At 37.0% G+C, this 20426-nt stretch overlaps 1 protein-coding gene across 3 annotated transcripts in view; it reads right to left on the bottom strand.

The window, feature by feature from the left end:
• The window catches only part of LOC130231211 (rho GTPase-activating protein 40), a 56276-nt gene that overhangs the window by 33981 nt on the left and 1869 nt on the right, over nt 1–20426 (bottom strand). The window contains exon 1 of one of the 3 annotated variants that reach the window (XM_056460690.1): nt 9191–9354. The exons of 1 other annotated variant lie outside the window; for it this stretch is intronic. In XM_056460690.1, the coding sequence (XP_056316665.1) occupies nt 9191–9264 (74 nt within the window). In that variant the 5' untranslated portion in view covers nt 9265–9354. Of the gene's footprint in view, nt 1–1999; nt 2327–9190; nt 9355–20426 lie in introns of those variants that run through there. One more of the 3 variants, XM_056460689.1, reaches the window with a different exon arrangement.

The following is a 20426-nucleotide window of genomic DNA, read 5'->3' as shown; positions in this document are numbered from 1 at the left end:
TGCTTATCCAGCTGCAACCCAGTACTGGGAAACACCCATACACACTCATTCACACACTATGGCCAATGTAGTTGATCAGTTCCCCTATAGCGCATGTATTTGGACTGTGGGGGAAACCGGAGCACCTGGAGGAAACCCACACCAACACGGGGAGAACATGCAAACTCCACAATAATTATCAATCTGAAGCAGTTGCACATTATTACTATAATAAATGCTTCTTGATTTAAACATTTTCAGATATTTGGACTAAAAACAAGACAAGAACTCTTAATAAGAAACGCATTGTTTTGGCAGTGTGGAGCTTAATTTCAGGGAAAAGGTGTGATCGGTTTCATCATCAGTGAGTGTGATTGACCAGTGCAGAAATATAAGCTCAATCAGACGATTCTTTAACATGCTAATGATAGTTAAGTGGACGTTACTGAAGGGCAGCTGGTTAAACCGGTTTTATATTTAAGTCCACTGATTTAATCAAAGCTGAAACCCCCTGGACACAGATTTAAAAATGGACTTGGCCGTCAGAGAGCAAATCAAGTCAATTCACAGATACTCAATACTAAACCAGCAGAAGCAGCCAAACCAGCATAGTGACAGTAGCTGTGTTTCCATTTAAAGATGTCAATTAAACTTATACACACAACTGTGATATGGCATAACACATTAGTGAATACAGCAGCGTCTCCATCAGTGCTGCACAGTAGAGCATCACCTCCTCAGCACAGATATCACTGAGAGAAGTGGAGTCTGCTGCACTGTTGGGATTCTCCACTGTGGTGTTTGTTCTCCTCTAATAAATGAGCTGCGCCTCAGAACACCAAGACCAAACGCAATGAACACGGTGAAGGGCAAAATTCAACTGCTATATATTATTGAAACATATTTCACATCTAAATATGCAGTTTAACCAGCCAGATTAGCATTACTATTGTACCTGTACCAGTGGATGGTGTGGATACAAACTCTTATATTTTGGAATTACTAATAAATAAAGGACATAAACTATTGAGGAATTCTGCATCATGTCTGATTCACTCCAGTATCATATACTGCAGTTATAAACAGAGATGTGTGCTTGTTTTACACAGGAAAACACTGTGTAATGCTGCATGTTGTTAGTGTGTTTAGCTCATTGTTTTGTGGGTGATAAAGTGTGTTTGTGGGCTGTCCACCTTTATAGTGTTCTGGAAGAATGAGTTTATTTGAGAGCTGAATCAAGTGTTTTGGTAGTTGTAGTGCATTCTGAATGAGAAATGAAGGAGAATTTAGGAGAATTATGTGACCTAGTGTGATCTAAGTATAGAGAAATGTGTCCTAGCATCTGTAAAAAAACTGTGATGACGTAAAGACCCTCACACACACATTTATATCTGTTAAAACATCTGATCAGCAGAAACTACAGCACTGAAGTGCAGATCCTGATGAAGCGCAGGCGCAGCACACTTTACTCTCTACAGCCGTTTTCAGCACAGGTTTATTATGGGATACAGTGTTTATCGACGCACATTTTTATGTGCATTTTCAAAATCTATGCTGCATCTTTCTCAAGATCTCAAAAACGGGTCCATGAATTATATTATGTTGTATTTTACAAGAGTCTAGAACAGTGCTTTTTACAGACTGATATACTGAAAGAACATGTCAGCTAAATACACACACATTCACACACACGCGCACACACACACACACACTCATATTAAATATGTGGTTTATGAAGACTCTTCAAATGTGTACTGTATATACTGTTTACTGTAAAAACAGTTTTTTTTTATGATTTTAAGCATTATGAGGACACAAGGCATGTCCCCATAAACCACCAAGGTCATGCTCATGCCATTATACACATTTCTGTCCTAGTAAAATACATAAACCAACACACACACACGCACGCACGCACACGCACACACACACACACACACACACACACACACGTATGCACTGTAAGCCATGTTATGTTCTCAGTTATGTGTCTCAGTGTAATATCATCTTATAGCTGTACCTGGTAATGGTGTGAGTTTGAGTTTGTCTGGTGGAGTTTTTCTCATCTTGAAGGAAACGTTTCGGTCGACGAATTTTTCCATTCAGGACAAATTTAGATCGAACCAAACGCACCACTTTCTCCTCTCGGGGCTTCATCTCCATGTACATTCTCAATCAATGCAGATCAATAACAGTAATAATCTGAATATGTCCATCATTCATCTGATGCTCAAGCAGATCTGAGGATTCATTTGTGAGTGTAAAAATGTCCCACGACGATGCACACACACTTCAGTTCCTCAGATCAATCCTTCATCAGCTGCTCACTGTTGTACATGAGTGTGTTTGTGCGTAAGTGAGTGTGTGTGTAGGACAGAACCAGCAAAACCACATCTCTGACACCTAAACTTGCCCTTCTGGGACACACCCTCATTAACACGCATGCACACACACACACACACACACACACACACACACACGCACACACACAGACATGCACAGTTCATGCCATTCATAATTGAACAGATAAACAAAACCATAAACCTCTGACCCACATTTTATTTAGCAATCAGACCAAATGATGTGTGAAAATATGCGATGAATGTTGTGATAGTTCCTGTAACATGACATTTCCCTAGAAAAATGCTGTGTTCATTAGCTATAACCCTCTTTTTAATGCCTTTAAATAACTGAAAGGCACCGTTTCCATCTCTTTCCATGTGATGCAATAATAAGAAAACTGAGACAAAGAGTGCGAACACAAGCTGGAAGATTACCTGACACAGATAAAAATGTGCCAGTTTTGTTTTCTAGTCATGTCCAGCCCTCATAACTCATATAGAATGCATTGATGAGTAGGGGATTGTGCACTTGTAATAAAACGTAGTGAAGCATGGTATAGCGAATCAAGTCTTCTTAGATCAGAAGGTGCCGCATACATGTATAATAATATTATTATTATTGTATATTATTATAGTATAATACATCAGGATGATCAAGCACAGAGAGAAAAGAAGCTTCTACAGGTTTATTTTTGGCTTTTAAAGTCAAATTAGATCAGATTTATTTATAAAATAAAAGCTAAACTTCAATTTCAGCTTCCTAATCAGATTAATATTGTGTACGTTAAATAAAAGCTGGGCGGCAAGGTGGTTAGCACTGTGGTCTCACAGCAAGAAGGCCTCTAGTTTGAGTCCCGGCAGGGTCTTTTGTCATTTCTGTGTGGAGTTTGCATGTTCTCCCCGTGTTGCCGTGGGTTTCCTCCGGGGGCTCTGGTTTCCCCCACAGTCCAAACACATGTGCTATAGGGGGATTCATATCTCTCAACCCTCCTGCTATCATCCTGTAAAGGTTTTTTCCTGTATTTCTCACATATTTTTAATCTTTCTATGAAGGGTGGCAATAAACATCAAAGAGCTGATCCTCCTTATACGTCACCCATACCACCGAACCACCAGGGGACACCTCTTACTCTTAAATGTGTCTGTTCTGCGCTTTAGTTTGATTTAGGCATGAAAACACTTTGAAATAAATATAAAACGGTGGGATTCCCTTGCTTTCCTTTACAGGTGTTGTTGCCCCTTCTATGCAAACCTCTAAACAGTCATATAACAGACACTGTTTCCCAAACGCATTCTGTACATGCCATTTAAAGCAGAGCAAGAGTGGACACTCTGGGTTTTGGGTGCAGGTTTGAACAGATATATACACATATCAATAATAATAATATTAATAATATTAATAATATTAATAATATTAATAATAATAATAATAACAGCATCTTGGTGGGTTTTCTTCTAAACACAGCAAATTTTGTCTTAAATAAGCATAAACGGTTAGGAAAGCAGTCGAATGCATTTTTTAAAATGGCACCTCTGTTATTTAAAGACCCCTATTATGGGTTTTTTTTTAAAATGACCTTCCATGTAGTCAGGGCCGGCCATGTCCATTTGGGGGCCCTAAGCAAAATATTTTTGGGTCTGTGCCTTGCTGTAAATAGTGGAGTATTGCCATTGTAAATCAGCCTACAATGATTATATTGCTTATTAAATATACATGCCTATGAGACAGGAAAGTAAAGCCTGATTTCTTCTACTTCATCACTGTCTGAATGATTTGGCCATTGTAAAACAGCAGTGTTTCTGTCAACTAGCAGCTTCAAAAATGAAGAATTAAACAATCTTTAATAAAGGGAGCAGGGAGTCCTACTTTGCGTCCAGTGTTAAAAACATATACTATTAATTTAGCAAACAGATTAAAGATTCTATAAATTATTCTAGGTTGAGTTTTTTTTTTTATGAATTGCAAAAGCAAAATCCCTGCATTCCTGCAATGAAACATCACTATACAATAATTAGCCGAAAGTGAAAATGCATTACTTTCTATTATAATTTCTTTATAATAATAAAATATACATTCTGAACTCAATAAAAACTCCAAAGTGCAAAGATTGATCCATAAATAATAAACTCAATAAGCAAATAATTTAAATATGACCAATATTAATATAAAAAACAAAAAATATAACAAAAGCAAAAAATACTGGCTTAATGTTAGTACCCAAGCACAAACTTTATCATTCCCCTCAGTCTCCCTCCCTGTTCCTTACATTTGAGATGCAGGGTCCAGAGCTTATATTAAATATGATTAATTCAATTAGAACATAACTTTTATAAACATGTCTCAGGAAAAACATTACCAGTGTGCAAAATATGTCAGTGAAAGACGCTTCAGTACTATTGCATTTCAGTTAAATGTGTTTTAGACTTAAAAATGTGTCTGTAAACCTGGACAAAAAATCTAATATTTCATATAAGTAGACGACGTTTATTAATCTGTAATTGCCTATTTTTAATAAATGTGCTACTAGATTACGTCTTTAACATCAACATCAGCACTTAAAAGCGATGCTAATAATGATTTTGTGCTGGTCTCTTCTTGTCGTCATTTTTCTCCTCAGTTTTTCTACGCCTGAAGATTATTAGTTTCATTTTCGCTGTCTAATTTCCAATATAAATCAGTTATATAAATGGGGCCAGCAATGAAGTAAAGGCCATGGCTGTGTCCAAGCACGGGCTCACGTTCTTGTGGTGAGCGGTCGGTCTCGCAGGTTACCTTGGATGAACAAACTCAAACCGCGAGAACACAGAACACACATGAGAAATGAGACAGAGCGAGCCTCCTGGTGATCACATGACCTTCACACAAAAACTATTTCAACTTTAATAAAATCGGGATTATTATTATTATTTTTTTTCTTTTTAGTGAAAATGTGTAAATATTTAAGTCCTAAAGTACTGTCGATGAAGATCATTTGTAAAATGCAAATAAAACAATTTCCACAAGGAAACAGCTTGCACCACTAGCGGGTTGTGGGGGCCCCCTTATGGTGTTGGGGCCCTAAGCAGCAGCTTATATCCCTTAATTTCACATCCTAATGTTGACAGGTATGGGTGAATTGAATAAACTAAATTGGCCATGTTGGCCCCCCGTGTTGGTGTGTGTTTCCTCCGGATGCTCCGGTTTCCCCCACAGTCCATACACATGCACTATAGGGGAATTGATTTACTAGTTGGCCGTAGTGTGTGTGTGTGTGTGTGTGTGTGTGTGTGTGTGTGTGTGTGTAAATGAGTGTGTATAGGTGTTTCCCAGTACTGGGTTGCAGCTGGAAGGGCATCCGCTATGTAAAACATATGCTGGAATAGTTGGCGGTTCATTCCACTGTGGCGACCCCTGATGAATAAAGAGAATAACCTGAAGGAAAGTGAATGAATGAAAGCTTATGATCAATCTAAATCCATAAGTCCTTGTAAGAGTGTGCTCTTTCAGTCTTTCAGAGTTCTTGTTTTCTGTCTTCTTAACACATATCACGCGTGTTTATGCATCTGCTTTATTAGCATCGTCCTCATATTTGCGCAGACATTCTTCAGTGAATAGCTAGGCTGACACAGGTCGGCCATTTCTCATTAAATCTGTCAATAACGCGCTTAAAGAATCTGCTGGCTAACGCTAACAGGAAGCCGCGTGACGCAGATGCACATTTCATTGTTCTGTTCAATCTCAGGCTATAGTTCTGCCTACACACTCACTAAATCAGCATTATATCTAGAAAAACGAACACACACCAGATTAAATCCAGGATATAATGAATCCAGCTTGAGTTACAGATGTCAGCATGTGATCTGGATCAAGAGCTCCTCTCTTTAAATGATGGAATGAAGATATTCAGGCTTGTGTTATTCATGCCGGAAGAACACTTAGATTATTTTTAACCTGAATTCCCCCCCGGCACATGTTCAGATTCATTGTTGTTTTATACGACGTGCCACAATGCACTTGACTTTTAGAGAACGGTGAAGTGAACACTGAAGGCTACAGACTGCCTATACAATCAAGCCTGAAATTAATATACCCTGGCAAATTCAGACCTACAGATACGTTCATTGAACCATTTTTATTGACTGGAAATGACACAGGTTTCTCCCAAAGTATATTAAGACAGTGTTTACATTTGAACAAAAACTTTAAGTATGAATAATTCCAGGCTTGACAGTGTGTGTGTGTATATATGAAGAGTTCAGATGCAAAAACATGCAAATTGCCGTTTAAAATTTCCATCGAAAATGAACATTTTTCTCAGCGTCCTTTGCTTATGCTAGGATATTTCACTTTAAAGACCAGGAAAAGGACTAAAAGTGATGTTACTGAACATACACACAGGAGCCTGATAAAAAAAGGCTCATTTTAGAGGAAATTTTCAGACGGCATTTAGAGGTTTTTGCATCTAAATTGTTCATATATATATATAAATATATATATATATATATATATATATATATATATATATATATATATATATAGAGAGAGAGAGAGAGAGAGAGAGAGAGAGAGAGAGAGAGAGAGAGAGAGAGAGAGAGAGAGACAATTACAAACCACAATTACAAACCACTAAAAGTGATTAAGGTTTTGGCAAGATAAACATTGCAAAAATGCTTTTCTTAGGTTTTTTGTCCTGTTTTTAGGCTTGTTTTAAAGAAAAACTCACTTAATTTTGGCATATTATTTCTAAAAACTAGTCAATATTTTTGCTTGCCTATAAAATTCATATTATTAAAGCATTTGTAGATATTTGGATTAGAAATAAGACAAAACTCTCAGTATGAAAAGCATTTGTTGCAGTGTACTGTAGATAATTCATGCATCTGATAACTTTCAGATGATTAAAGTATTTTTACAAATCACAGCAGCCCAAAATCACCAAAACTCAAAGCATTGTGACTAATAAATACATGAAACAATAGACTAGACATACACCAGCTAATATAACCAAAGACATGCTGACAAACCACAGCGTTTCACTGAATATTTCACCACATGTAGACATGATGCGCAACACACTTAACTTAATCTGTCGGCTGCTACATTCTTCAACAACTTCATCAACATGAGCCACGAGAATGAAAAGACTCAGTAAAGTGATTCAGTCAACAGCAGGGTTGGGGATGAACTGGTGCTAAAATGAATAAAAACGTCACACAAAAAATGCCTATTCACTATGAAACTAAAACTATTGCAGCTGTCAGAATTAGAATGCACCCATCAGAGATGCTTAGATTAGTCTGAAATAAAATGCACCAATAAGAGACTTGGAATTGGTGCATTTTTAATTCTGACTAATTTGAGACGTTTAGAATAGTCAGAATTAAAATGCACCAATCAGAGATGTTTAGAAAAATGCACCAATCAGAGGCATTTATGCAAGTCAGAATTAATAATGCACCAATCAAAAACATTTAGAATGATCAGAATAAAAATGCACCAATCAGCGACGTTTAGATTAGTTAGAAATAAAAATACACTAATCAGAAATGTCTAAATAAGTCAGAATTAAAATAAACCAGAGATGTGATATTAAATCAGAGATGTGATATTAGTCAGTGCTAAAGAGAGGCGTTTAGAATAGTCTGAATTAAACATGCACCAATCAGAGACGTTTAGAATAGTCTGAATTAAAAATGCATCAATCAGAGTCATTTAAAATGATCATAGTTAAAAATGTACCAATCAGAGATGTTTAAAATGATCACAGTTAAAAATGCACCAATCAGAGACGTTTTGGCATTTCATAATATCTTATTTTATGTTCAACAAAAGAAAGAAATTAAAGTTTAGAACCACTAGAGACAGTAAATGATGAGGAAATGTTCATTGTTTTTGGCTGTACTGCCCCTTTAAGAAAACATTTGAATGGAAAGAGTCATTTCTGAAGTAGTCCAGAGAGATTTAGTGCAGTTCTGCTTTTGTAATCTAATCTCTGACACACTAAACCACCTAAAATAACTGAGGAAAAAGTCCCAGTACTGATGAAAGTGTTGGATTAGTGCAGTGAGGTTTAGTTTCTCCTGACACACACTCGCTGTAATCTGCTTTCCTCAGTCACACTGTCTTGCTTTCAGTCTTAATCCAGATTGTAGTTTCAAAGCTTCCTATATTTAACTGAGTTCAACAGTTAAGTAATGTGAACAGCCAAACCGGTTTACTGCTTATGCAAGAAAATCACACTCAATTCAGCTCGTTTCTAATCCAAATATCTATTTCATAAATCAAGAAGCATTCATTCATTCATTTTCCTTCAGCTTAGTCAGTTATTCATCAGGGGTTGCAACAGCGGAATGAACCACCAACTATTCCAGCATATGTTTTACACAGTGGATGCCCTTCCAGCAACACTGGGAAACACCCATACACACTCAGTCACACACTCACTCATACACTACAGCCAATTTAGTTGATCAATTCCCCTATAGCGCATGTGTTTGGACTGTGGGGGAAACCGGAGCACCCGGAGGAAACCCACACCAACACGGAGAGAACATGCAAACTCCACACAGAAACAACAACTGACCCAGCCGGGACTCAAACCAGAGACCTGAGTGCTGTGAGGCAACAGTACTAACCACTGAACCACTGTGCTGCCCAAAATCAAGAAGCATTTTCAGGACAATCCCAAAATCCTGAAGAAAAGCATTGTTTACAGTGTTAGTAAAGGCTGAACTATGATGAACTGCACAACTCTTGTTCATTATTAGTTCAGTAAGAAGATCAGCTAATGAAACCTTCTTGAAATGTGTTTAGTGTAAAAAGGCCATCGATCCACTCAACACAACACAAATAAAATTTGCCGTCCAGATGTGTTTGACGCTGATCCTACCTGGCCGGAGTGTGTGTGTGTGTTTTGCTGGGTCCCGTAAGCCGGCGCGGGCCGCTGTGTTTCCCCCATGGCATCCTGCAGTGGTGTGTGTGTCTGCGCAGCCGGCCGTCGGAGAAATCCCCGCGCACAAAACACACAAACGCCAGAGCGCTGCGCACAGGAACGTCCCCGCAGCCCAGCATCCTGATACAGGAAGAGGACACTGCAGAAAACACTCTCTTACTGACCCTCGCTTACACTCCAAATATACAACAGATCCTCAATCAACAAGCATTTACACTGCAGAAAATGCTTCTTACACACTCAAAAAACTGTCACCATGACCTGTAGCATTAATTGTTTATAACCTTATAAGTTTCATTAAATTGATCAGTTTTTAAATGCACAGTGCTCAGCATAATTGAGTTCAGCCCGTTCTGAAAATTAAACATTTCCTCCATTTCTCAGAGAATATAGGCAGTGTGTGTTGGTGCATTTAAACAAAACAGATTTAATAAACAGATATATTTATGAAAATGATATTTTATTCACCAAACATATTCAGAAATTAAAAGATAATACAATTAAATTCAAGCTAAATATTGCGAAATATTTTAAAACCTACAAAATTTCTACCAAAATGTTCCATGTTTTTGCTTCTCTTGATATTTTTTTAATTTGTATTTAATAATTTTCTATAACATATACATTTGTCTGTATTAGTATAAGCTCCAGATTTGGCTTCAGTACTGACTAATACAATGTACATGCACAAATACAATCACAATCGCATTCAATCTGCCCAGTTGGTGGAATCAACTCCCTAACTCCCTAACTCTCTCAAAAAAACAACATTACTAATGCTTTGCTTCTTAGACTTTACACACCTGAAACTTGTCTATAGCACTTGTTCACTGCTGCTCTTATAGTTGTGTAAATTGCTTCCTTGTCCTCATTTGTAAGTCGCTTTGGATAAAAGCGTCTGCTAAATGACTAAATGTAAATGTAAATATAATACTGTAGAGCTTCTTATTAAACATATGAACTTAAGAGAGATTTGTAAAGGGTGAACTCGTATATGCTGAACACTGTATGCTGGCAGATTCCCTAGAATCAATCTAAATCTGTTAGAATCCAATACTATTAGATTAAATCAGTTAAAAGATATGAATATGATGTAAATACTGTATATCTAGCTGTAGGAAAAGCCAGATCTAACACTTCAGTTCTAAGAGATTGGGACTTAATATTCAGGGGCGAAATTGACACAGCTCCATTCTCCACACAACTGATGAACTATTGAGTTATTACGCATTTAAAACACATTGGATATTTTGATATTATTACATAAATCTTATGATTAACGAACAAATATTAATCACATAAAGTGTATTAGCTCAATTATATGTGTGTCTAATGCAAATAGAGATTTTATATGTAATCAGAATATACAGATCTTATTTGTTAGGCCTGCATATTGTTTTGAGTGTACTTTTGAGTGTTTTCTGTCTTGTTTTGAGTCCAAATATCTATAAATTCTTAAATCAAGAAGCAGAAAATATTGTTTTGTTTTCAGAAATAATGTGCTTTTCATTAAAACAAGCTAAATAATCTGCTAACAGCATGAGCATTATCTAGTTTTTCATTTTGACATAACATCACTCTCCTTCCCCCATTGGCAGATTATTTTGCTTGATTTAATAAAAAAACTCACTTCATTTAGACTCATTATTTCTGAAAACAACACTATATTTTGTACTTGTCCAGAAAATGCTTCTTGATTTAAGAATTTTTAGATATTTGGACTAGAAACAGGAGAAAACTCTAAGTAAGAAATGCATTTTTTGCAGTCTAAATTAGTAACTAATAGATTTTTTTGAAGTAACTTACCCAACACTGATCTTGAGTAAATCACTGAATTAACTCTTCAAGTACATCACCAAGTCAAAGAGACCAAAACTAGCTGTTTACATCTCAAAAAACAGAATGAAATGAAATGTAAAGCTGCTCGATCAACGTTCTCCAGCACAAATGAGCTCAAACTGAATCATCAGCAGCTGAAAATCTGCTTACACAATTGAGGAAAACTGAGCTCTTTGTTTGAAGGAATAGTTTGACAGGATTATAAACTTGTGACACACATCTACGTCGGCTAATCTGAAGAATAAGGAATGTTTTCTTCAGCATTTGACAAAGCAGAATACGTAACAGTCTAATGCAACAAAATCCCACATTTCCTCAGATTTGCGCTGGTTTTTCAGAACACACACACTCAATCTGGGCATATTTTTAGCTAGAATGTTGTTAATAATCCAACCCAGGCTCATTGGAGATATACTTGTTTCTATATAGTCCAACTATCTAAAAACTCTTAAATCAAGAAGCATTTACTACACGCTCAGAAATAAAGGTACAGGAGCTGTCACTGGGGCAGTACCTTTTCAAAAGATACATATTTGCACCCAAAGAGTCCACAATGGTACCTCAAAGGTGCATATTTGTACCCAAATGTACCTAAAAAGTACCTTTGATGTACCATTAAGGACCCTTTAGGAACAAATATGTATCTTTTGAAAAGGTACTGCCCCAGTGACAGCTCCTGTACCTTTATCTCTGAGAGTGTAGACAAGCAAATAGATTGTCTTCTTTTCAGAAATGATGTGAGTTTTTCCTTAAAACCAGCAAAATAATCTTGATTTTGTTTTGAAGTAACATTATTTTTCTTACCCCATTGGCAGATTGTTTTGCTTGTTTTAAGGACAAACCCATTTTGACATTATTTCTGAGAACAGGACAACAGTTTTTGCTTCAATATTAAAGATATTTAGACTGGAAACAAGACAAAAACTCCAGGGAAGAGCAGCATTTATTGCAGTGTGAGAATGAAAATACAACCAATAAAGCTTAAAGGACTTCTATAGTATAGAAATGTGCATTTTTTAAGTTCAGTAGCCGCATTTCCACTGTCGGGCCAGAGCGAGCCAGGGCTTTTATCAGGCCTGGCTGTGCCAATCGGCCGGGAGGTTGAGCAGTGGAGCCGAAATCATGTCACGTTTCCACTAATAAATAAATACTAATAAAGCTCTACATTAAACACTTAGTTTTTACATTTTCCACATCATATAACAACAGAAACACTTGTTTGAGGATATAAAACACATTTATACCTGCAGTTTTCCCCAATCCGTTAATAAAGCAGCACTGCAGGACTGGATGACAGAACAGAAGCTAGTATCTGATGGTTTCACTCACCCAATAATGCTCTGTTTACACGATTATTATTGTCATATCCAAAATACTTTATAAATAATATTTCTAAACTCCTCCGCTGTTTATTGTTTTTAGAAAATATTCAATTCATTTCAATTCATCTTTATTTCTAGAGCGCTTTTACAATGTAGATTGCAATGCAGAGTCAGTTCAGTTTTCAGAGTTGAAGTTCAGTTCAGTTCAGTTCAGTTCAGTTCAGTTCAGTTCAGTTCAGTTCAGTTCAGTTCAGTGTGGTTTAATCTTCAGAAAATAGCTCAAATCTTTTTTTCAGATGGACCTTTGTGAAATGAGAGTTTAAATGTCTTGAAATGGTTTAATTTATTAGTATTGTGTTTATCCCTGCACTGTTCTAGCTGTTGTGTGTTTTATATTGCTTTATTTATTTAGTGTGACTTTATTATATCCCATATTTGTAATTCTATTAATGATTTGAGTATAGCTCAGGCTATTTTATCTAGATATGACACTATTGTGTTGAGTCTACAGAAGTGGACACGTCATTAGTAGAGTTTTCTGTCTTTCTGTTGTGTTCATATGTTGTATTATCTCCAAAATAAAGAAAGAAAGAAACCCAGCCGCTCACGGCATCAACAGAGCTGTGAAGAGAGAGCTCTTTCAGCCAGTCTCACACACACACACACACACACACACACACACACACGCATCTAAACGCGCACGTTTCATGCACAGACACACCTTTTAAACTTGACAAAAACTCTGGACAACCTTTACTGTCTGCTGTGTGTTTAATATGGTGTAAAGATTATTCTGTCTTATTGAAACATCGATGGATTTATTTATTTATTTATTTATTATTTTTTGTTTTTGGATAGGTGATTAATGGGATATCTTAAACTGAGCAGCAAGATGTTTTTCTGTCCCATTTTTATTGATTATTTGGGGTGGCGCAGTAGGTAGGGTTGTCGCCTCACAGCAAGAAGGTTGCTGGTTCAAGCCTCAGGTGGGTCAGTAGGTGTTTGCATGTTCTCCCCGTGTTGGTGTGGGTTTCCTCCGGGTGCTCCGGTTTCCCCCACAGTCCAAACACATGCGCTATAGGGGAATTGGGTAGGCTAAATTGTCCATAGTGTTTGTGTGTGAATGAGTGTGTGTGGATGTTTCCCGGTGATGGGTTGCAGCTGGAAGGGCATCCGCTGCATAAAACATATGCTGGATAAGTTGGCGGTTCATTCCGCTGTGGCGACCCCAGATAAATAAAGGGACTAAACCAAAAAGAAAATGAATATTTTGGCGCATGTACTCGGAACAAAAAACTAGTGTAAAGGTGGCACGCCATCTTTTCCAGACTCTGGCAAACTCCATCTCTCCTTTCACTCTGCCCCGAAGCCCCAGCTGGCCCTCTTTGGCCCAAGGTATTCGGCAGATTGAAAAAGGCTGGCTGCAGGCCCTGAGAAAGCCCCACTTTAGCCTGATCAGGCCCCGGAAGTGACAGTGGAAACGCGTCTGGCCCTGGCTCATCCTGGCTCGCTCGCTTTAGTCACGATAGTGAAAACGTGGCGAATGTTTAAACCAAGACAGGGCGGAGCATATCGTAGCCCCTCCCCTTTAAAAAAAAAGCCAATAGTGTTTGGTTTTTCTCACAGCTCTGCCACTGAGAGTGGTCGAGCTCAAGCGCATCAAATGTATAGCCAATGAGAAGATGAGGGCGGGGCATGTCAGACACTAGAGAGCATTTGATTGGTCAGAAGATTTGACGACAAAAAACTTGATGCATTTAGGCGGAAGAGACGAACTGCAGACTGTAGATGTTTCTATCGGGTTCATGAAGGTGAATGTTGTCTCTGTTTTGGAGACACTAGATTATAGATATCCCGAAGACTGTCATACTGATACTGACATGTAAAAAGCCTTCTTTAAGTGAGAGCGAGACTCAGAATCGCTGCTCTGATCCTCAGCTTCTCCAGATTGAGTGTGTGATGTGAAAGCCTCTTCAGACGCCTGCTGTGAAGGCCAGAAACGGCCACAGATGGCAGATAAACTACTTTACTGAGCTCATCAGCAGATCATGAAGCGAACACAGAGCGCAGCACACTCCTCTCATACAGCTCAACCTGTTCATGAGACACTTCAGAACAAAAGCAATCATTCTGAATAATGCCAGCTGAAATCTGCCGGCTGGATCAGTGCTTGTCCTTGACTATAAACGTACGATATTAGAGAATTATTAAATATAATAAAAAACAATGTTGGAAAAAACTGACAATGCAATATATATATACACCAGTTCTCATGTACAATGATAATCTGCTCAAGAATTGACATTAAAACAAGGTTTGAAACAGTAAGAATACAGTACAATTATAAATAACACAAATGGAAAAATACCTAAAAACACGCATAGTAATCTTGTACTAATGACAATTGAATTTATAAATATTGAATGATATATTGAATATATTTCACCAGATGACTTGAATAGCTGTGATTGGAAAGAATTATTTCCAAATACATCACTAATTTATATTGATTTGGGTCATTTTGTAGGGCAGTGAATCTATTGCACAATATATATCGATATCGCAATGTGCACATCCACAATAGTCACATCTCAGGATATGCAATGTTGAGTTAGGATAATAGTTGACCAGGAGAAACCGTTCAGAACACGTGAGAGTGAAGTTATTGCAGAGTTTAACCATAATGGAGTGAACGTTTATTAGTTTTAGAGGCCTGACAGAGTTTCAAATATTCAGGAACATATGTTTATTAGAGAATACTTTTATCAGATTGTTTATACAGTAAAGACTTTTACAGTGTTATTTTTATATTGGTTATTTATCAAATTCTGTACTTGAATACTGTTTGACTGCCTTGAAAACAATAAAACATTACTATCACACTTCTGTTTGTATTTTTCTATGCTTGTCATTTACTTTTATGCATAATTAACCTCCCTACAGAATTATCCCAGTCAGTTCCTTTAAAAAATTCTTCCCAAATAGCAGTTTTCAAGTCATCTAGTGAAGTTGTATATAGAGTATATTGCAATATTTATTGCAGAAAAACTAAATTTCGCATTGTCTGATTTTGCCAATATCGTGGCGCTCTGATAACAAGCATATACAGTAGAGCCGTGGTCTTTTAAAGCTCAAGATTCCTAACTTTGACCATGCTAAAAGGCAAGATCTAGACCTCAAATAACTGCCTGAAGAATAAAGCAAAGATTGCATTTCCAACTAGAGAGCTTTAATTTAACAACACTTCAAATTGATGCAACCAAATAAATACTATGCTTCTGGATGATATTTGGAGGGTGAATATTTGGGTGACACTGAGACATGATTAATATTGTGACAATGACATTAGAGCTGCACAATATTGATATCACAATGTGCGCATCTGCTATAGTCATATAGCGGGATCTGCAATGTCAAATTGGGATTATAATTAACCAGAAACAGATGTTTCCCGGTGATGGGTTGCAGCTGGAAGGGCATCCACTGCGTAAAAATGTGCTGGATAAGTTGGCGGTTCATTCCGCAGTGGCGACCCCAGATTAATAAAGGGACTAAGCTGAAAAGAAAATGAATGAAGGAGAAACCACAGCTCAGAACAGCATAGTTTTTACCAATAATCTAATAGCGTGAAAGATTTTAACTTGGATGTGTTTTTAAGGCCTGTGACTTTAAGATTTAAAGCAAATTTAAACCACTTGCGCACAAGAAATGATAAAGCTTGCCGCTTTAACAAAGATTAATTGATGTTTCCTTCTGTTTGTTGGACATTGTGAAATTTGCAGTACATTTGGACAGCAAAGATGATGACTTAACTGCAAACTGTTAACTCATTTACTCACTGAAACTCTTCATTCACAAATGCAAAATGTTGAAAACAGCTCCTCAATTGATTGTCTTTAAAGGAGTTTGCCATCTATAGAGGCTTTAATATAATGAAGGGGGAGAGGGATAAACAATGTAGGATTTGTTCAAGAATATGGTTTATTGAAGCGTTTACAGAGTCTCTGTTTGATGTCTGCACTGTATGCTGCTCTTCTTAAAGTTATTTTAGACTTTTTTCTTTGTTTGTTTGTTTGTTTTGTGTAATTGTATGGCTTTATATCTGATTCACTGTATATCTGACATGTCTCATTCAGTTTGTGCAAGATTATGTTTGGATTGAGTTTGGCCCAAATTGTTATGTTTTTAAAAGGCAAATAAAAAAACAAAGATTAATTGTGTTACATTATTTATAAAATGGAGCAGCACAGTGGCTCAGTGCGCTATAGGGGAACTGATGAACTACATTGGCCGTAGTGTATGAGTGTGTGTGTGTGTGAATGAGTGTGTATCGGTGTTTCCCAGTACTGGGTCGCAGCTGGAAGGTCACCCGCTGCGTAAAATATATACTGAAAATAGTTGGCGGTTCATTCCGCTGTGGTGACCCCTGATAAATAAGGGACTAAGCTGAAGGAAAATGAATGAATGAACATTTCTAAAATGAAGACTCTACAGTGTTATTTTAGATGTGATCACTGTGTTTAGGTACCGCAATATTCTCAGATTCCACAGAAAACCATAAAGCTCTGTTATTTTGTCTTTATCCTTGTCCTGTTGTTGTTCATCTGTGCTTTAATTAGTTTATTTAATTTAGTTTATTAATGCTTATGTGCTGCCCTACAAAATCATCCCAATCACTGTCAAATTCTGAATTATTTCCAGTTCCTTACGTCATCTTGTGAAATGATATTCATATTGCAATGTGAATAGCAGAAATACATATTACTCATATTTATTCCAATATCAAGCAGCTTTAGATGATATCACACAAGAGGTGCTGCTGTAAACTAACAGAGATTGGTCAAAAATGTTTGACAAGTGTTTGCTGCTTCAGTAAACACCGTGATAATACAGCATACCGGGGTAAAAACTTCAGCAACTAATCACAACAAGAAAATCTGATTGTGAGCATCACAAGCCTGAGCTGAACTCTTAACATGATGCAAACACACATCATGACAACACACACACACACACCAGCAGTGCATGTAAACACAGGTCACTGTTCCTCCATCTGCAAATAATCAGCAGATAATCCACAGACATCTGCACACACACACACACACACACACCTGAGCAGGTCATCTGCGGACGCTCAAACACACATTAGCGATCTCAGGAAAACATCACTGGCCTTCATGCAGCATAAAGAGGAGACTGAGCGTGACGTGTGTCTAATATTAAAGACTTGTGAGATTATGGCTGAGCAATATGACAACAATCTCACATCACAATATACGTCATCTCATATATACTGTAGCAGCATTTCTGTACACTCAGTTGTATATATTGTCCACAAGTAAAAGACTTATTGTTTTTACATTTTCATTCATCTGTGGTTATATTTCTCATTTTATTTTGAACTTCAGGACAAATTTTAATAATAATTACAGGTGCAACATAAAATAATGCTCAATAAAATGCACAAATGTTTTACTCTCATCACTGCAACTTTCTGACGACGCTGTTCTTCATGTTTCTGTCTGCATCTCTGTAATGGAGTGTAATACTGCGCTTATATAAATTATGAAAACATATGAATGTATTTTAACACAACAAAATAAATGATAGAGCATCATATTAATCAATAGACTCTTTATTTTGTCCAAACCATATATATACACCATCATATTATTATGTAACTGTTCAGTTCTGCATCATTTTCTGCCCACATGAGCTTCAACACACCATCACTGATGAGCTGAAACACATCCTACAGCAGGACATAGGGTCACACACACACACACACACACACACACACACACACACGCACACACACTTGTATGATGTTTTTTTTCACAATACTTCATTCTGTGTGATTTATGAGCTGTTTTCCTCAAGGAGACCAAAACAATGAACATACAAGGTCAAAATGACTGGTATCGCTATACTTGTGAGGACATTTGGTATAGACTACAAGTTACACATATACACACACACAAACACACACACTTCTGCTTCCCTTGAGAACCAACTCTCTCACATTATGAACAGTGACAAATCAAACATGTACAGTATATTGTGCATCTGGCAGACATCCAACACCACAGTGCTGCATTGAAGATCTTCATTTTACACAAGATCCTCAGTCTCCAGCACATCATTTACTGTTTGAGCTACACACTTTATTCAAATCTGGGAAAGTAAAACTCTTACACCCACACACACACACACACAATGCATGTGTCGTCATATGTCACCAAAATCCACACAAACCACCTTAATTTTGTAAAACCTAGATTAAACCAATGTCGTTATACACATTTCTGTCCTCATAAACCACCAAAACCAGTATTACGCATGTACGCGCGCGCACACACACACACACACACTTGTGATGATACCATTAATTTAGGCCACAATACCAGTTAAAAATACCAAGTAGTAGGGCTGCACGATTCTGGCTAAAATGTGGATCATGATTATTTTCCTCAAATCAAGATGACGATTCTTTCTCTCGATTGTTTAGATGTAAAATAAAGGTTAATATGAGTAGCCTATTATTATGGTTAATTCTCAAACGTATCGTCACTTTGGAATTATAAGGTTCTCTCTGCGTTCTGAATGATTTTGAGTTATTAGCTTCACAGTTTTTGCAATCCATATAGCAAACAGTATGTGTGCAACATTTGTTTTTAAAAAAACTCTTAATGTAAACAATAGGTTGTAATTTAATAATAATATATCAATAACTCAATTTTGACAAATGTCAGATAGAAGCTTATATTTCTAAAGAGACGATATGGTAAAACAACACTAATAATATTAGGCCTGTGTGTAGCTCTACTGTTGCTTAGCATGCTCAATTTTGTACAGTCATTATGGTGGAATTGAACAGACGTTTAATATGTCCTGTTTGTTAATTCACAGTAAAATGAGGACATCAGAATATACAACACAATCTCACGACAATTCGTAACTTTTTGATTTAGTGGCTTATTCGTATGAATTCGTACGATCTAATTCGTACATTTTCATACGATTTGCTCATCCGCCAATGACGGTTGGGTTTAGGGGTGGGGTTAGGTGCCACGCCTCCTTTTTAAAATCGTACAATTTCGTACGACTGAACTCGTACAAATTCGTAAACTGACAAAACGTAAAATACTTATGTTTTCTCGTGAGATCAGGCTGGAATATAACTATTCATAATTATAAAATGTTATTATTATGTTTGAGACATGTTCTTGTCATTTGTCATTGACAGCATCATTAGACCATTTGTTTTCACTGGTAAAATCAGACATTTGTCATTATCAGATTTCTTCTTGTATTATATTCAACATTATATATAGGGTAGAGTAGCTATACTGACACTGTTAAACATTTATTTTCATGCACAACACTCTGTGTTTGCTATAAAAAGAAAAAACATATCAAATGCATGTCGTAATCATGACTGTAAAATGTGTTATGATCATTTAAATGATGTGCAGCCAGTTTCATTTTCACTTCCTATTGCAGCTCATGGCTGCGGTCACTGTGATAAAGCGATCAAACAATCGCTCTGTACAACAAACTGAACGTTATTCACAGCCTACGCAGGTTCTGATCACTAAAGTAGCCGTCATTGGCGTGCTGCGTGCATGTGCGAACGTTCTCAGTAGCTCGTGGTCAGCTCACTGTGATTTCGCGGCCGTGAATACATCATTACATGAAGACAGAAATGACATTTCTGGGGGATTTATACCTTATAAATACAGTGTAACGCCATTTAAAGGTGTTCATGTTCCTGTGAAGACTCATGTGACTGTCTTTATGCTTCTCTCCTGACCTTGAAAATATATTTGGCTGAATCGTAGAAAAGCTGAATTCGGATCGTGTGTAGGGTCGAATCCAGATCGTGATCTTTTTTCGATTAATCGTGCAGCCCTACCAAGTAGTATCCCAATACTGTATTAATTCATAACTCAAATCATAAGCAAGTTGTCACAAATACAATATTATAATATTTAGATTTAGTATAATTCCCT

The sequence above is a fragment of the Danio aesculapii genome, chromosome 6, assembly GCF_903798145.1.
Source record: "Danio aesculapii chromosome 6, fDanAes4.1, whole genome shotgun sequence".
In the NCBI taxonomy this organism is placed as follows: domain Eukaryota; kingdom Metazoa; phylum Chordata; class Actinopteri; order Cypriniformes; family Danionidae; genus Danio; species Danio aesculapii.
Note: the sequence above shows the minus strand (reverse complement) of the source record. Positions and strands in the feature narration are given on the sequence as shown.